At 34.2% G+C, this 15,931-nt stretch overlaps 1 protein-coding gene across 1 annotated transcript in view; it reads right to left on the bottom strand.

The window, feature by feature from the left end:
- Positions 1-15,931, bottom strand: part of LOC150103623 (uncharacterized) — a 54,747-nt gene that overhangs the window by 15,223 nt on the left and 23,593 nt on the right. The window contains exon 2 of the mRNA XM_090398346.1: positions 8,796-8,942. Within this exon, the coding sequence (XP_090254472.1) occupies positions 8,796-8,942 (147 nt within the window). The remainder of the gene's footprint in view (positions 1-8,795; positions 8,943-15,931) is intronic.

Raw genomic sequence — 15,931 nt, 5'->3', positions numbered from 1 at the left:
TGCAAAGTGCTCACTCAGTAACTCAGCTATCTCAACTGATTCAGTTACCTCCCTACCATCGGCATTCTTTAAAATCATTCTGCCATGTACATTTTTCCTTTTACTTGCTACATATCTAAAAAACTGTTTAGGATTCTCTTTAGCCCGCATGGCCAATGTTCTTTCGTAATCCTTTTTTGCTTTTCTTACCACACTCGTCACCCTTCTGGCCTGCGCTTTATACCGTTCATGTGCCTGCCGGTCACCTTTCTCCTTAAATTCCCTCCATAGTTGTTTCTTTTTTTGCAGCTCAAGCTTAATGGTGTTATTCATCCATTTAACTCCTACTTGATTTATTATTCGGACTCTAGGTATACAGTCAGCCATTGCTTCATGCAAGCACTTCTTAACCACCTCCCATGTACTATCAACTTCTAGTCCTTGCAGTTGTACATGCCATGGCACTGAGCCAATCAAACTCCTAAGCTTGTCATACTTTCCAGCCAGATAATTCCACATGTACCCTGTCTTAATTGAAAATTCCACATGTACCCTGTCTTAATTGAAAATTCCACACCTTTAGCCACCTCCCAAGTCAAGACCCTATGATCACTCTCACCGATTGGTGGCAATGTGGTCATATTTGTTACAGCCAAATCCTCAGATGTAATTACTAGGTCAAGCACTCTCTGACCCCTAGTATTTTCCATTACATGCTGTTGCAGAGTTATCCCTTAATAACCGCATAAAATCCTATTCCTTCCTCCTGTGTGTCCTCTCCTCACTCCAATCAATGCGACCATAGTTGAAATCTCCCATAATAATCACCCTCCTTCCACTCATTTCTTCTATTTGCTTGTGCATACTGTCACCACCATCTTTTCCATCACCTGGTCTATAGCAGCACCCAATTGTATATTTAGTTCTGCTAGCCACAATCTCACACCAAATGGCCTCAAATGTGCTCTTTTCTCTATCCTGCAATTCAACTTCTATTCTCCTTGGCTGTAGCTCATCAGCTATCATCAACAATACTCCTCCCCCCATTTTATTCTCTCTGTCATTCCTGAACACACTATACCCATCACATTCAATCCCACTAGCTATATCATCTACAGTCAGCCATGTTTCACTAATACCAATAACCTGTGGTCTGGAAGTGCCAACCATGGCCAAAAACTCTTCCTTTTTGTTCCTAATACTCCTAGCATTAGTGTACATGAATTTAAGACCCTCATTAGCCCCAACCCTACCTTGATGCCTTATATTAGCTATCCCACTCTGGTTTGTTGTCCTTATTTGCTCTAGCATATTATATTCATTCTTACATTCAACTGCCTCCCTAAGGACTGTATATCTACTCCCCCCCCCTTAACGAATCTAGTTTCCCTGAATTTGCACATCCACTACATTCAGCAACCCTTTCTCAAGTCTTCTTACACCATAACCATTAAAATGCAAGCCATCCATCTTATATAGATCCTTTCGCCCATCAAACTCACTCCACACGTCCACAAATTCCACATCACTCGTCATACATAACCCACACATAAAGTCATTCGCAATTATGGCCCTCCTTTTAAACATTTCACTGTCATACCGTGGCAAAAGACTAATCATTCTAACTCTCTCACTCTTTTCTTTTGCTACTTCAAACAATTCATTCAGGTCTTCTATCATTTCCATTTTATCTCCTTTCAAATCATTCGTACCTGCCACAACAATAATTTCTTTCACCCTTTCCTTTTGCTCTCTAATAGACTCAGTTACATCCTTTATGGTCGCACCAGGTTGGTACGATTTTGTCAAATCCTCTACTAACACACCTCGTACTAACGAGTCTCCATACAGCACTCTATCCTTCATTTTGTTCATGTTCACATTCATACGCCTATTTTTCCTGTCATACCTTTTATTATTGGTTGGTTCATTCAGTCGACTTTTGTTCATGCACTCTAGCTGTTGTTTTGCCCTTTCTATTGCACTATTCAACAACGCGATCTCATTCAATGCATCTATCTCATCTTTTTTATTCTCTGAGAAACCATTAATACTATCATTCACACTCTCATAATTCTCATGTACAACCTTGCCGTTTCTTGTCATATCACTATTTTCTTCATTCTGAAGGTTGACAAAAATATCACACTCACAATCCGAAATACACTTCAATTCCTCATTCTCCCTACATTTTCTACACACATTCAATCCTTTATTATCATCTATCACACTCCGACTGCACTCCGTAAAGCGTACATTTCACAGCTAGTACACTGACTCATTTCTTTTATACTACTGTTCTTTGATAACGATGGCGAACCATCATTACTGGCCACCATTTTCCTTCGTACAGGTGCCATAATTATTGCAACGTGTTTTATCAAATAATAAGTTATACACACCAAAAACACACAAACAGACGCACTAAAATACGCAAGGCAAACAAAACTACGCAATATTAACTAATTTTATCAACGATAACTGAAAATAATACTTATCTTATCAGGAGCTTGCACGAACATTTCGAAAGATGTAGCAAACCATGATTACAAGCCACGAGCTGCTACTGCTGAGACTATAGGCATTTCAAAAGAACATGTAGGATATATCTTTTGCATGAAGAATTGCAAATGACAAAGCTTTGCGTAAGATGGGTGCCATGCTTGCTCACATCAGATCAAAAACAGACTCGCATGAAAATCTCTGAACAGTGCTTGCAGCGTTTTAACAAGAATAAAACTGATTTATTACTATGGATGAGACTTGGATTCACCATTACACACCAGAATCCAAACAGCAGTCAAAATAGTGGACAGAAGCCGGTTGTTCAGCACCAAAGAAGATAAAGTTCGTTCCATCAGCAGGAAAGGTCATGGCATCGGTGTTTTGGGATGCTAAAGGCATTTTGTTTATTAATTATCTTGAAAAGGGCAGCAAAACAATAACTGGGGAATGTTATTCCGATCTTTTAACCAGACTAGACAAAAAAAAAAATTCGTGAGAAAAGACATGGTTTGCAGAAGAAAAAGATCATCTTTCATCAGGACAATGCACCTGATGAAAGTGCTCCCATCTCAGTGTTGTTTAAAGTACTGGAAAAGATCATCAACAATCAATTTATCATTTACTAACTATATGGATTTCACTAATCAAGATCAAAGGCAAATCTCCTCACCTATGTCACCGGTGTACTGGAAAAGGTCATCAACAGTCAATTTATCATTTACTAACTATATGGATTTCACTAATCAAGATCAAAGGCAAATCTCCTCACCTATGTCTGGACATATGCCATGAAAAGGTTTGTAGATACCTGTGCTGTTACACTTAACATTTCCATGGCATTTGATAGGGTTTAGCATCAATTGCTTCTCAGCAAAATGCCATCTTTTGATATTCTCCCTTTGTAACTAGACTGTCAGTTTTCTCTCAGGTCATTTGTTACCAGTAATGGTTGAAAGTGTTATCTCTTTCTCTCTTCAGATTTTGCTATTAATGCAGGTGTTCTTCGGGACTCTGTTATTTCACCCACCTTCTTCCTCATATACATAAATAAACTGCTCTCACTGACCTCAAACCTAATTCACAGTTTTGCAGACAATAGCACTCTCCACTCATCCTACGTATATGCTAAACCTCACAGTACTCAAATGTATCCACCTTCAATATATCAATAATGTGTTCTGAACACTGATAAATATACCATCTTCAACATGACAATAACAACCTAGTCACCTTCAGTGCTTCCAAAACAGTTTTATCTTTTTTTAATTGAAAAAAAGAAAAAAAAAACAAGAAAGAAAGTGCAATGTTCAACTTAGCAGTCAAGACCAGATCTGTACTCTTAGTACAGATCTGGTGTGTTGACTCTTACTCCTAGCCTTTCCTCACATAATCACATCACTTCTATTGCATCTTCATCTTCAAAAAACTTGGCATTCTTTTTTGTTTCGGACATTACTCTTCACTGTCCCACTCAGCTACTTGTATTCTATACAAATCCCAAATCTACCCAACTTTCAAATACTGCTCTCTCACTTGGGGTAATGCATCAAAAAACCTCTCTAAAAATTTTTGATGCTATTCAATCACTGTAACAGATGGTCAGTTTTTGCAGTGTGTTTCTTCTACAGATATTTTCTTCTACTTCTGCTGAACAGTGCCTTCGATAGGCACTGTTCAGCAGAAGTAGAATCTACTATGCCTCTAATTTTTTTTTTGCTAAACCTACAGCAACAGCTGCTCAACATCTTTTTACATTTGAAATGCTGACTTGCTGAAACCACTGATCTAGTCTTTCGTTTTATCTTCCTCAGTTCTGTGGAATGGTTTTCCCCATGAAGTATTCTCAAAGGACTACAACCTCTATAACTTCAAGAGGAACGTCAAAGGATTACTTTGCTCTTGATCACAGCCCACAAATGGCATTTCTTTGCTATAGGCCAGTGATGGCGAACCTTTTTACCCAGGTGTGTCAAACATCTTTTTTTTTTTTTTTTAAATATTGACGTTGTTGATGTGCCACTTGCATACATGCATTATAAATTTAACTACATAATCATAGTGATGACTTATACATATTGTATTAGGCTATTTATTTAATAGGACATTGATATAAAATCTATGAATTCATATTATACAATTAATTTAATAAAGTGAAATTACAAACTTACATTACATTTAATGACTTTTCTGTTACTGAGTACTGGTAGAAAATTGCTTTATAGAAGGGCTATAGTGTGTACATTTTAATGCTACACAGGCAGTGCTGAAATCATTGCTCAATTTATTTCTCCCTTTCGATTTTATATTATTTAAGGCAGAAATTAGAGTTTCACAAGAGTATGTAGAAGATAAAATTGTTAGAAGAGTTTTAGCAAAGATTTTAAGAGCATGAAAGTTTTCGGGAAGGCTATTTCACACGCTTAGAATTTCACAGTCTGAATTTTTACACACAGTATCATACAGATGCTCAAGTTCTTCTAATTCATTTCTAAGAGCAATAAACCTTCTTTTCCAGATAGGATTACACTGGAAGTCGGCTAGGTGCATTTCTAGATCTTTTAAATCCAACCACTCTAAGCCATCTAATTTAAGATCCATGAATTCTGTTTCATCAGGATACTGTGTGAATTGGATTGTTTGTTCCAGTATTAAAAGTTGCTCAAATCTAGAAGAAAACTCTCAGTTACTGACTTTAAAACTTCAATAGACTGGTCGATATGTTGTTCACGATTTTTGGGGCTGGTTTCGTTAAAAAAAATTTTCACTCTTGGGAAATACTTAAAATTGTTACTTTCTAAATCAGGTTGAAATATTTTGAGTTTATTCTCAAAGCTCTTGATCGTGCCAAACATAACATCGACAGATTTTCCTTCAGAAAATTTCCGACCAGAAATTCATTCAGGTGCAATGAAAAATCTGTGAAAAACATCAGCTTACCGAGCCAAGCAGAATCATTCAACTGAGAAAATTCGTGCTCCATGCCCTTCGTATTTAAACATAATTTAATTTCATTCAAACATTTAACAAACCATTCAAGTACTTGGCCACAACTCAACCATCGAATATTATTGTACATTAATAGACCATTGTACACTGATTCAACTTCGCTTAAAAGTGAATTAAATTCTCGTTTGTTTAAAGCCCTGGCAGCAATAAAATTAATTACCTTTGTCACAATTCTCATCACATTATCCAAATCCTTTAAGCCTGATTTCGCACACAGTGTCTCCTGATGTATAAGGAAACAAACCAGGGGATGACCAACATATTCTGTAAATTGTTTCATAAAACCGACATTACGGCCAACCATATTAGGCGCGCCATCAGTTGTAATTAAAAATATTTTCGATAAATCTATCTGTTTCTCATGGAACACTTTAACAACACAGTGCATATGTCTTTACCTGTTGTGTTTTGAGGTAAATTTTCTAACTTTATCAATTCCTCATGCATAGAATCACCGTGAACATACCTTGCAATAATAGCCAATCGAGCTGGTGATGTAATATTTGTAGTTTCGTCGAGACAAATGGAAAAACAATGGCATGAGTTCAAGTCTTGTTGTATTTGATTTTCTATACTAGCATTCATTGATATAACTCTGTCTTTAATAGTATTCCTACTTAATGGCAACTCTTTCATGCGCTTTACAATAGCTTCCTTATTATGAAAGTCCTAAATAAAAATGGTGCACACTTTACAAAAGCTTCTTTAATATAATTACCATCACTAAGTGGTTTCCCATGTTCAACAATAGTATGTGAAATACTGTAACTTGCGGCTACTAAATCTGAAGGTCCTGAAACAAATTTAATTGAAATCCCTGATTGTGATTCTGCCAGTTTTAGATGTTGCGATATGTATTCTTTGCGTTCTTCAAAAGTTTTTTCTAGGAGCTATCTGTGAATAGAACTTGGAATGTAAGAAGACATTTTAAAACTAAGCACAAATGGCTCCTAGAAAAAACTTTTGAAGAACGCAAAGAAATTAGTGCTAGCTGCCATTGTAAAAGGGTTCACAAATTAAAAAAGAGCACAATTATATACAGCGGTAATTAAGCAGTAATAATTAATAACTAACAATTACTGAAAACGAATTATACACCAGCAACTCAAATTACTTAAATGGCAGACCATGCAAGACTACCACTATTTCTTTCATTAGGGTTGCCAGATTTATTACCGGTACGTTCGTAGCAACCTTGTTACATTTTACTCTCTATAATGCTATTTAGTAGGTTTTGTTGCGATTTGCAATTTAACAAAATTTACTGAATTTATTGCAACTATAAAAATGTTTTCATTATTTACTGAGATAAATTCAATATTTAATGCTGCAAATTATATTTTCTGTTAAAGAGGTTTTAAATATGTTTAGAACGTGTATTACTCAGTCGAGAGACTTGGAATGCATGCATGAACGAATTTCACACAGAAGTCAAATGAAAACTTTAAGTTTATAATATATAAAGCACATATTTATAAGTTTGTATCGTATAATATTGATAATAATTTTTATAAGTTTGTATCGTATAATATTGATAATAATTTTGATAAGTTTTTATAATATCATATGACTATGCAGAAATTATAATGATTAAGAAAGAAAATGTAAACTCAAAACGCTCGTTTATAGTCTAGTTACAAAATAAAATAGAAATAGGCTAACTACAAAATAAAATAGAAATAGGCTAACTACAAAATAAAATAGAAATAGGCTAACTATAAAATATAATTCTTTCAATTAACCGAAACCTACCCTCGCCTTAACCAAGAGCGATCTTACATGATTTATCGAAGTTTTTTCATCAGAATACCAATATTTTTCAACATTCAAAGTGGGTCAGTACTGACACACGTCATAGGTTCGCCATCACTGCTATAGGTCTTATGTGTTCTTATGTGTGTGTGTATGTGTGTGGGAGTGATAAAAAACACATGATTTCTCAGTTATTACTGAGGAAAGACAGATCACTAAATATGAATTAAAAATAACAAGAGTATAATTAAATAACCTGACACGTTTAGAACAACAAAAGATTCTGAAATTGTGGCAAGTTTTCCCCACTTGATTACAAGGATTTCTGAGTTTGATTTCTTGTCATATGTAATATATACTTGACAAGAACTCATATTCTTGTTTATGTCTATACCCAAGCATAAGCATGAAGTAATTTCATGATTAGTCTATTTTTATATAGACTATGGTTTAATCAATGCAGAAGTCATATATTTTCCATATACATGAAGAAAGGTGTACCACCTAATTATTAAATAATCAGGATGAGATAGTTGTGAAAGAAGAGTGAAGCTAATTTATGCTTATGCTTGGATATAGGATTAAAACAAGAATATATAATTCCTTGTCAAGTATAAAATAAAGATTTTGGAGATCACCTCAGATGTCTTGAAACAAAAGGCATCATTAAATTTCTCAGCAGAGATACAGGATATTATAACAGTGCTACATGAGAGTTTACATCTTGACTAACTTCCTATTGACAATTTTCCTCTAAATTAAATCTCACAGTATTCCAATATGAAACAAAAGTCATAAGAATTAATTCTCAGTGTCCAACCATATCAGAGAGAAGGTGATGAAATATTTTTATTCATTTTTTTAATAGTACAGTTTACATTATGTACTTATGTAAACTGAGAAGATGCAGTGGCCATAGCAAAAAAAAAAAAAAAAAAATTAAAAATTTGACACATTGAGAAAAACCTGATCTCTGTCTTAAACTAAGTGACAAAGCAACATGATTCAAATATTTAGTGTTTTGAAAATAAGAGGTAGCTGCATTCCAACTTTGTGAAGTGTTATTACAGCTACATGGTTCTCATAATCTCCCCACTGCATGTTACTCCATACAGCTAGATAACTCTCTCTACTGATAAATACGCGAATGTTTGCTGCGCACAGCGTCACTAAGGGAACCGGACTCATGCGATTCTTTTGACAGCAGGGGTGTGTATGCAGAAGTTGTAACAGTATTTATGACAAGACTCTGTATTTACAAGAAGCCTAGTTATGAAAATAATTCAAATTCATCTGTAAACTTTTGTTTGCTTACACTTGGATAAAGGAGAATATAATTTCATGTCAAATATATTATGTGCACACTGTTCAAAAGCCAGAAACCTAAGGACCAAATGTTCTGTATTTCAAACTCCTTACTCTGTGTAATCTAAATAAACAACAATAAAAATCCTAACTGATATATACCAAATTAATCTGTCGTCTAAAAATCAGTTTAGAAACAAGAACAAAAGAAGAAAAAGTAAATATTAAATCAGAAATTTTTTACTTACCGTGAAGAAGAAATTTGCAGCTGTATTTGTAACAGTAGCTTCTAAGGTTGTAGCACACAATCTTAATGCTTTTGTGAACATTGTCCACATTAAGGCATTGGAAAGTAACATTAAAAGGAAGAACATGACACGTATCAACAATATAACCTAGAGAAAAGAACACTATGATAAGATAACTCATACATGTAACATTATACTTGACAATTATATTCATGTTTTCATCTATATATCAACAGTATAACCCAGAATGCTATGATAAGATAAAATAATCTGTGGTATACTTGACAAAAAATAATATTCTTGTTTTCATCCATATTTTACTCTAGTGTAAGAAAACAAAACTTTGCATTGAAGCATCTCTGAAAACAGTCACTTTTCAAAAATTTTACATTTGATTATGTCCACAGTTAGTATGCCTTCTAAAATAAATACTGGTGCAAAAGAAGAGATCAGCATCAGAGAATAAAAAAAGGCATTTTAGCATAACTCCAATTACTGGGATACAATTGGTCAATAAATGCAATAGCCACTTCACCAACCTCTGAGGAATAGTGATAAGTGATATGTATACACAACCTAACATTGAAATATAAGCTGTTATTCAGAATATTAGTATTCCTAATAAAAGAAGTATAATACCAGTTTGCCTAAACAATAAAAGAACAGACAGTAGTGTGTGAAATATTATATTTTCTGGAATGCCCCATGCCTGTGGATAAATCACATTTCCCAATTTTGAAGGAAGAAAAAAAAAGTAATGTGTTATCAGAAGAAAACTGATAACAATGATAATCATCATAATGGAATGAAAACCAAATGACCTTGAATTACAATTTCTCTGAGATTTCACCTCACCATGTAGGATCTCCTCAAGTAGGACAGCTTCAGGTTCTAAAAGACATCCACCCCTCCACAGAATCAATCTCTTTTTCTCTCAGTTTGAAACAAAGTTTGCACACAAAACTTCACACAAAAACTTTGCTTACACTTGGAGAAAGGATTAAACAAGAATATAATTTCTTGGCAACTTTAATTTATGTGACTAGTAAGTGAAAAAACTGTCAAGATTTAAACATGAAACTTTTTTTTAGAATATGCAGCTTCCCTTCAAAATCACACTAACCTAAATAAATATGAATTGTGTACAACTCCTCCAAAGATATAGAAAACTGTATTTAAGGCAACACCACCTAAAGCAATACCTATTAAGACTACCATCCACACAGGGTGACCATTTTCATTTCCTTGGCACACACACGTGTGTTATAGTTTTAAAAAATAAAAGTTACTACTAACCAGTATTCTGGTTAAAGACTCTACTTTCATATAGATGCCATTTTAAATCTGAGTGCTTATTCAAAGAGAACTCCGAAGCGCTACTACATCACCCTGACTGGAACCAGAATGACTGTTTCCTTATAAAAAAATTGGATCACAGAATTAATTAATAATGATCAGGAAATCTGATTCTTATTAATTGTAAACAAGAACTTTTTTGTGCATGTGTACTGAAATCCATTATTGTTATTCTACATTTTTTGAACAGTCAGTTACATTGAAGATTTCCTGCTTCAGGTAGAATTAACGTCCATTGCTTCTATGCGATTTTCAGAGAAATGGAAGCTCCAACTATTCAAATTAATCTGAGATTTATGTCAATAAATAATGACTAAAAATTCAATGCAACCATAAAAGAAAACTTAACACAGACTTCACCTTTTCAATTTCCTTTGAACACTCTTCATCATCATGAAGAGTGCTCAAAGATGACGTCTGAAGATGACTCCTAAGTCGAAATAGCTCACACCACAAGGCACATTTTTATTTTGTTCATTCATTTTTTATAGAAATCCCATTATGTTGCCACAATATGTATTCCTATGTTTTTAAACTTTTCTATATATTTTTAATCCTTATTTCCTTCTGGTAAGAAAAATTTTCCATGCATTTAAAAAAAATTTTTTTTTTAATTTATGCTACAGTTCAGTTTTAAATCCCTCTCATAATTTATTATTCCTTTATGAATTCATTTTATAGTTTTATATTTACCAATGATGTCTCTCAAATTTATGTTCCAAAAATTTTAAAGTTAACAAGACAAGAATAAAAAAGATCTTACCAAAGTTATGCCTGAAAATACATAATTTATGTTATTATACTTTTAAGGTATATCTAAATATATGTCATTTATGTTTTCGTAAATCATAAATCATAGGAAAAACCAGTGTTTCTATATGGGAGTGCCCCTTAAGAATATATGCATTTGCTATACAGGTAACCCTCGTATAACGTGGATGTTAGGTTCCATAGAAATGCCGCGTTATATAAATCACATTATGTGAGACTCAGATCACATAGAAAAAGTAGGGCAAGGTTCTGAAATCGGTTTTTTTTTTTTTTAAATATATATTTAAAAAGTTCATATATTTGAACTTTTTAAAATATATATTCAGTAGTTTTTATTCCCATAAAGGGGATAGACGTAAACCATCAGATCTGTTTAAGTTAGGAGAGTGGAGTAAAGTTTCACGTTTCTTTATAAAGCCGTTCTATAAGGAACCGACTTTTATGTTCTGCAAGTCCAGACTTTTCAGGTTTAAGGAACTGAATATAAGATTGGTGTTCTTCTAGTCGAATAGAATCTTTCTGTTTGTCTGAAATAAGATAATCCACAAGAGCAAGGAATCTGGTAGACACCTGGATAATTAAGATGTGGAAGCTTGTTCTTAGGAGAAGTACGAAAGGTGGAGATTTTTCTGACCGGTCAAAAGGCAACAAAAATATTCAGTGGTTTTAAAACTTTTGCTATATGTTCACTAATGCCGTGTACATAAGGGATAGGAATGCGTGTTATTTCTTCTGTATTTGAAGAGGAAGACATATTAAAACTACTCAAAGCACTTTTGATGAAGGAATTCTTGTATCCATTAGATAGAAAGGAAGAAATAATATATTGCAGTTCTTTCTGTAAGAGATTGTCTGAAGAACAAAAGGAGTTGGTCCAATGAACCAGTGTTTTAATAGTTTGACTGGGATGGTGATGAGATTCAGACTGAGAAATGTAGGTTATCATCTTTCTATAGACTGAGAAATGTAGGTTACCATCTTTCTATAGACTGAGAAATGTAGGTTACCATCTGGTTGGCGACGAATTAGAAGATCTAAAAAGGCTAACTGCTTATTTGATTCTATTTCAAGGGTAAACTGGATTCTGGGATGAAGTGCATTTAACTTAGTGAGAAACTGTTGAAGTTCATCAGAAGAGCTATTTGAAAGAAGACTCATAGTGGCCATTATATCGATGCTGAATCTCATCGCCATCCCAGTCAAAAGGCAGGAACTATTAAAACACTGGTTCATTGGACCAACTCCTTTTGTTCTTCAGACAATCTCTTACAGAAAGAACTACAATATATTATTTCTTCCTTTCTATCTAATGGATACAAGAATTCCTTCATCAAAAGTGCTTTGAGTAGTTTTAATATGTCTTCCTCTTCAAATACAGAAGAAATAACACGCATTCCTATCCCTTATGTACATGGAATTAGTGAACATATAGCAAAAGTTTTAAAACCATTGAATATTTTTGTTGCCTTTTGACCGGTCAGAAAAATCTCCACCTTTCTTACTTCTCCTAAGGACAAGCTTCCACATCTTAATTATCCAGGTGTCTACCAGATTCCTTGCTCTTGTGGATTATCTTATTTCGGACAAAAAGGAAGATCTGCCTCTATTCGACTAGAACGGGGGTCACCAAACTTCTTTGACCGCCGATCCTTTCAAGAGTTTCTTGATGTTTTATCAACCCCCTCTATTTTACTATTACGTAATTATAATAGGACAAGCGAAATATGCTTATGTTCGTTTTTAGATTGTTTATTTTATAGTTACAGTGTTTATTGTATGTATAATATAATATATATTATTATATTACTATTACTAGGTATTATTACCAGCACTTCTCAATTCTTTAACATAGAGAAGTTTAGTTCGTGAATGAATAACATTTGAATTATAATATGTATGTTCATGAATTTTAGAACATTAACGCTCACTTTTATGTTAATGGCAAAAATGAGACTGGGATCGAATACGTGTAAGTATAAGTAAATAAGCAACCGCGCATGTGTTGCCATTTTGCTCCCACTGCGCCAGCCAGGCAGGCGCCACAGACATCCGTTTATTGGTAAATACGTCATTTTGGCCTACTTCATTGGCCTCCGTAACTATTTTCATGACCTTGCTCGACCTTACAGGTCTTATTCATGTCACTGTTCCTACGATTCACTTTTAATTGCGTTGTCATTCAGGAAGGAGGTAATCCAAGTTAACCGAATTAAATATTACCCGTACAATGATGTCTTATATTTTTCTATCGACCCCTGGGGGTCGATATCAACCACTTTGGCGACCACTGGACTAGAAGAACACCAGTCTTATATTCAGTACCTTAAACCTGACAGTCTGGACTTGCAGAACATGCCATCTTAACCAGACATAGAATCCAATGGAAAAAGACAAGAGTCCTTCACAAAAGTGGGTTCCTCATAGAACGGCTTTATAAAGAAACATGTGAAACTTTATTCCACTCTCCTAACTTAAACAGATCTGATGGTTTACATCTATCCCCTTTATGGGAGATAGTACTTTACAAATCAGCTAATCTTTCCTAACTTTTTATTGTATATATATATATATATATAGGTTTTTTTTTTTTGGTTAGGAAATTTTATTGACCTTTTTAGTTATCTTACACTAGCTACTTAGGTGGCGCTTTTTGGAATTGTCAGTTATTGTTTAATTTCAGCTTAACATGTACTGAAGATGCCTGTGACATACAGGCGAAAATTATACTATTAAGAAAATCTTTTTACGTGAGATTTTCTGTCATTAATTTTGTATTTACAATTTATCTATATATTGCAGTTTTATTGACACTTCAAACAAGCATTTGATTCCATTGACAGGAACAAAATGATAAACATCCTAAAATTTATGACATTAGATTCAGAAACACAAACCTTTAGTACAAATTATTATAAAGATACCAAGCAACTGTCAAATTTAATCAAATAAAAACAGACAAATTCAAAGGAGGAAAAAGAGTTATGCAGGGTGGCCAGCTCTCACAAAATTTATTTATTATTTATCCCAAAGAAATATGCAAAACCATAACCAAAGAACCAGGACTATAAATAAATGCCATGAATATCAATCACATTTTTCAGAAGGATGAAGAGATGTTGGAAAGGGTCCAAAGATGACTAAGGTAGTTTCTGACCTCTGGAATGTCGAGTATGAGGAAAGATTGATAAGATGTAATTTGCAGAGTCTGGTGGACAGGAGGAAGAGGGGAGATATGATAGAGACCTACAAGTTGGTAAGAGGTTGTTATAGGATCAATGCTGGAGAAGTTCTAGAGAAAATAGTGGGAGATCAGGAGGAGAACCAGAGGTCATCCCTGAAAACTGTATAAAGAGGGTGTGAGTAGGGGAGTGAGAGGCAGGTTTTTTTCGTGCAGAGTTGTAAATGATTGGAATGCCTTGCCTGGAAGTGTGGTGTTTGCAAGTTGTTTGAGTGTGTTTAAGACACGGTATGATGAGCTGTGTGTGTCATAAAAGGACCTCCCAGATGAGTCTTTGACTCCATGAGGTCTTGGGGTAATAATAATAATTAAATATGTAGACGATATTATTATTCTTCCAGACTCTAGAGTACAAATAGAAAAGACAAAACTTTTAAACGAAGAGTGCAAAACTTTTGGAATTAAAATCAATCTAAGCAAAACTAAAACAATGAAAATGGGAAGAGATGAAGGAAAAATTTCAATAAATTTAGAAAATCATATACTTTGAACAATTGAATCAATTTCTGCACAGATTTGGTCAACCTGGTTTTCAAAAGAATGAAGATATGTTGGAGAGGATCCAGAGGCGACTGAACTAAAATAGTTTCTGATATCTGGAATGTTGAATATGAAGAAAGGTTGAGGCGATGCAATTTGCAGAGTCTAGTGGATAGCAGGAAGAGTGGTGATATGATAGAGACGTTCAAGTTAGTAACATGTTGTTATAAGATTAATGTTGAAGAGGTTTTTCATAAAACAATGGGAGATGGGGGGAAGAACAAGAGTCATCCCTGGACGCTATATAAGTAGGGCATGAGCAAGGAAGTGAGAAGGAGGTTTTTTTGCACGGAGAGTTGTGAATGATTAGAATGCATTGCCTGAGAGCGTGGTGTCTGCAGAGAATTTGAATGTGTTTAAGGATTGGTATGATGAGCTGTGTGTTTGGCAAAAGGAACCTCCTAGATGAACCTGTGACTCCATGGGGGTCTTATGATGATGATGATGATGATAATAATAATTTACATATCTTGGCAGTCACATTAATCACTACCTTGACAACACAGAAACAGCAAAATACAGACTAAAAGGATGGTCTAATATGAATAAATGAAAAAAATATGGAAAAATAACAACATTTCAAAAAGCCTCAAACTGAAACTCCAAAAAAACATTATTATACCTACGGCAACATATAGAGCCGAGACATGGAGACTCAATCAGAAAGAAATACAGAAAATCAGAGCATCTGAAATGAAATGCTTAAGATAAATAAACATGACTTGTTGGTCAGAACACAAAAACAATGAGTAAGCCAAACAAGAATTAAACTAGAGCAGATAGTTATCAAACTAGAGCAGATAGTTATCATAGGTATAATTTTTAAACAGCAATTAAGATGGTTTGAACATTTCCAGAGAATGTCCCCTCAGAGATTACCAAAATATAGTGTTGAACGGAATCATGGAGGAAGACTAGAGGCATGCCAAAAAGGCTACAGTCTTTAAAGGAAAGGTCACAATTCTTGAGCTTCAGAGAAATGACAGGTGGCAAAGATTTCATAAGGGACAAAACCAGTCATCCGACAGATGAGAAAGAAGAAAAGAAAAAATTCAATTGAAATTAAGGGCAAAAAAGCAACAAAAGGACAGTATCAAATTTGATTGAAATCATATAAATGATGCATTTAAAGCTGAAACTGGAAAGAAATTAAAACAGTTGATTAGGACAGGAAGAGAATTAGAAGAACTGTGAGTAGAAATAAAATAAAACAGGAGTAGCAAAAAAGGAA

Source organism: Typopeltis vanoorti, chromosome 9 (genome assembly GCF_054136105.1).
Source record: "Typopeltis vanoorti isolate ZY-2024b chromosome 9, IOZ_Tvanoo_1.0, whole genome shotgun sequence".
In the NCBI taxonomy this organism is placed as follows: Eukaryota; Metazoa; Arthropoda; class Arachnida; order Uropygi; family Thelyphonidae; genus Typopeltis; species Typopeltis vanoorti.
This window is presented reverse-complemented; position numbering and strand designations above follow the sequence as displayed.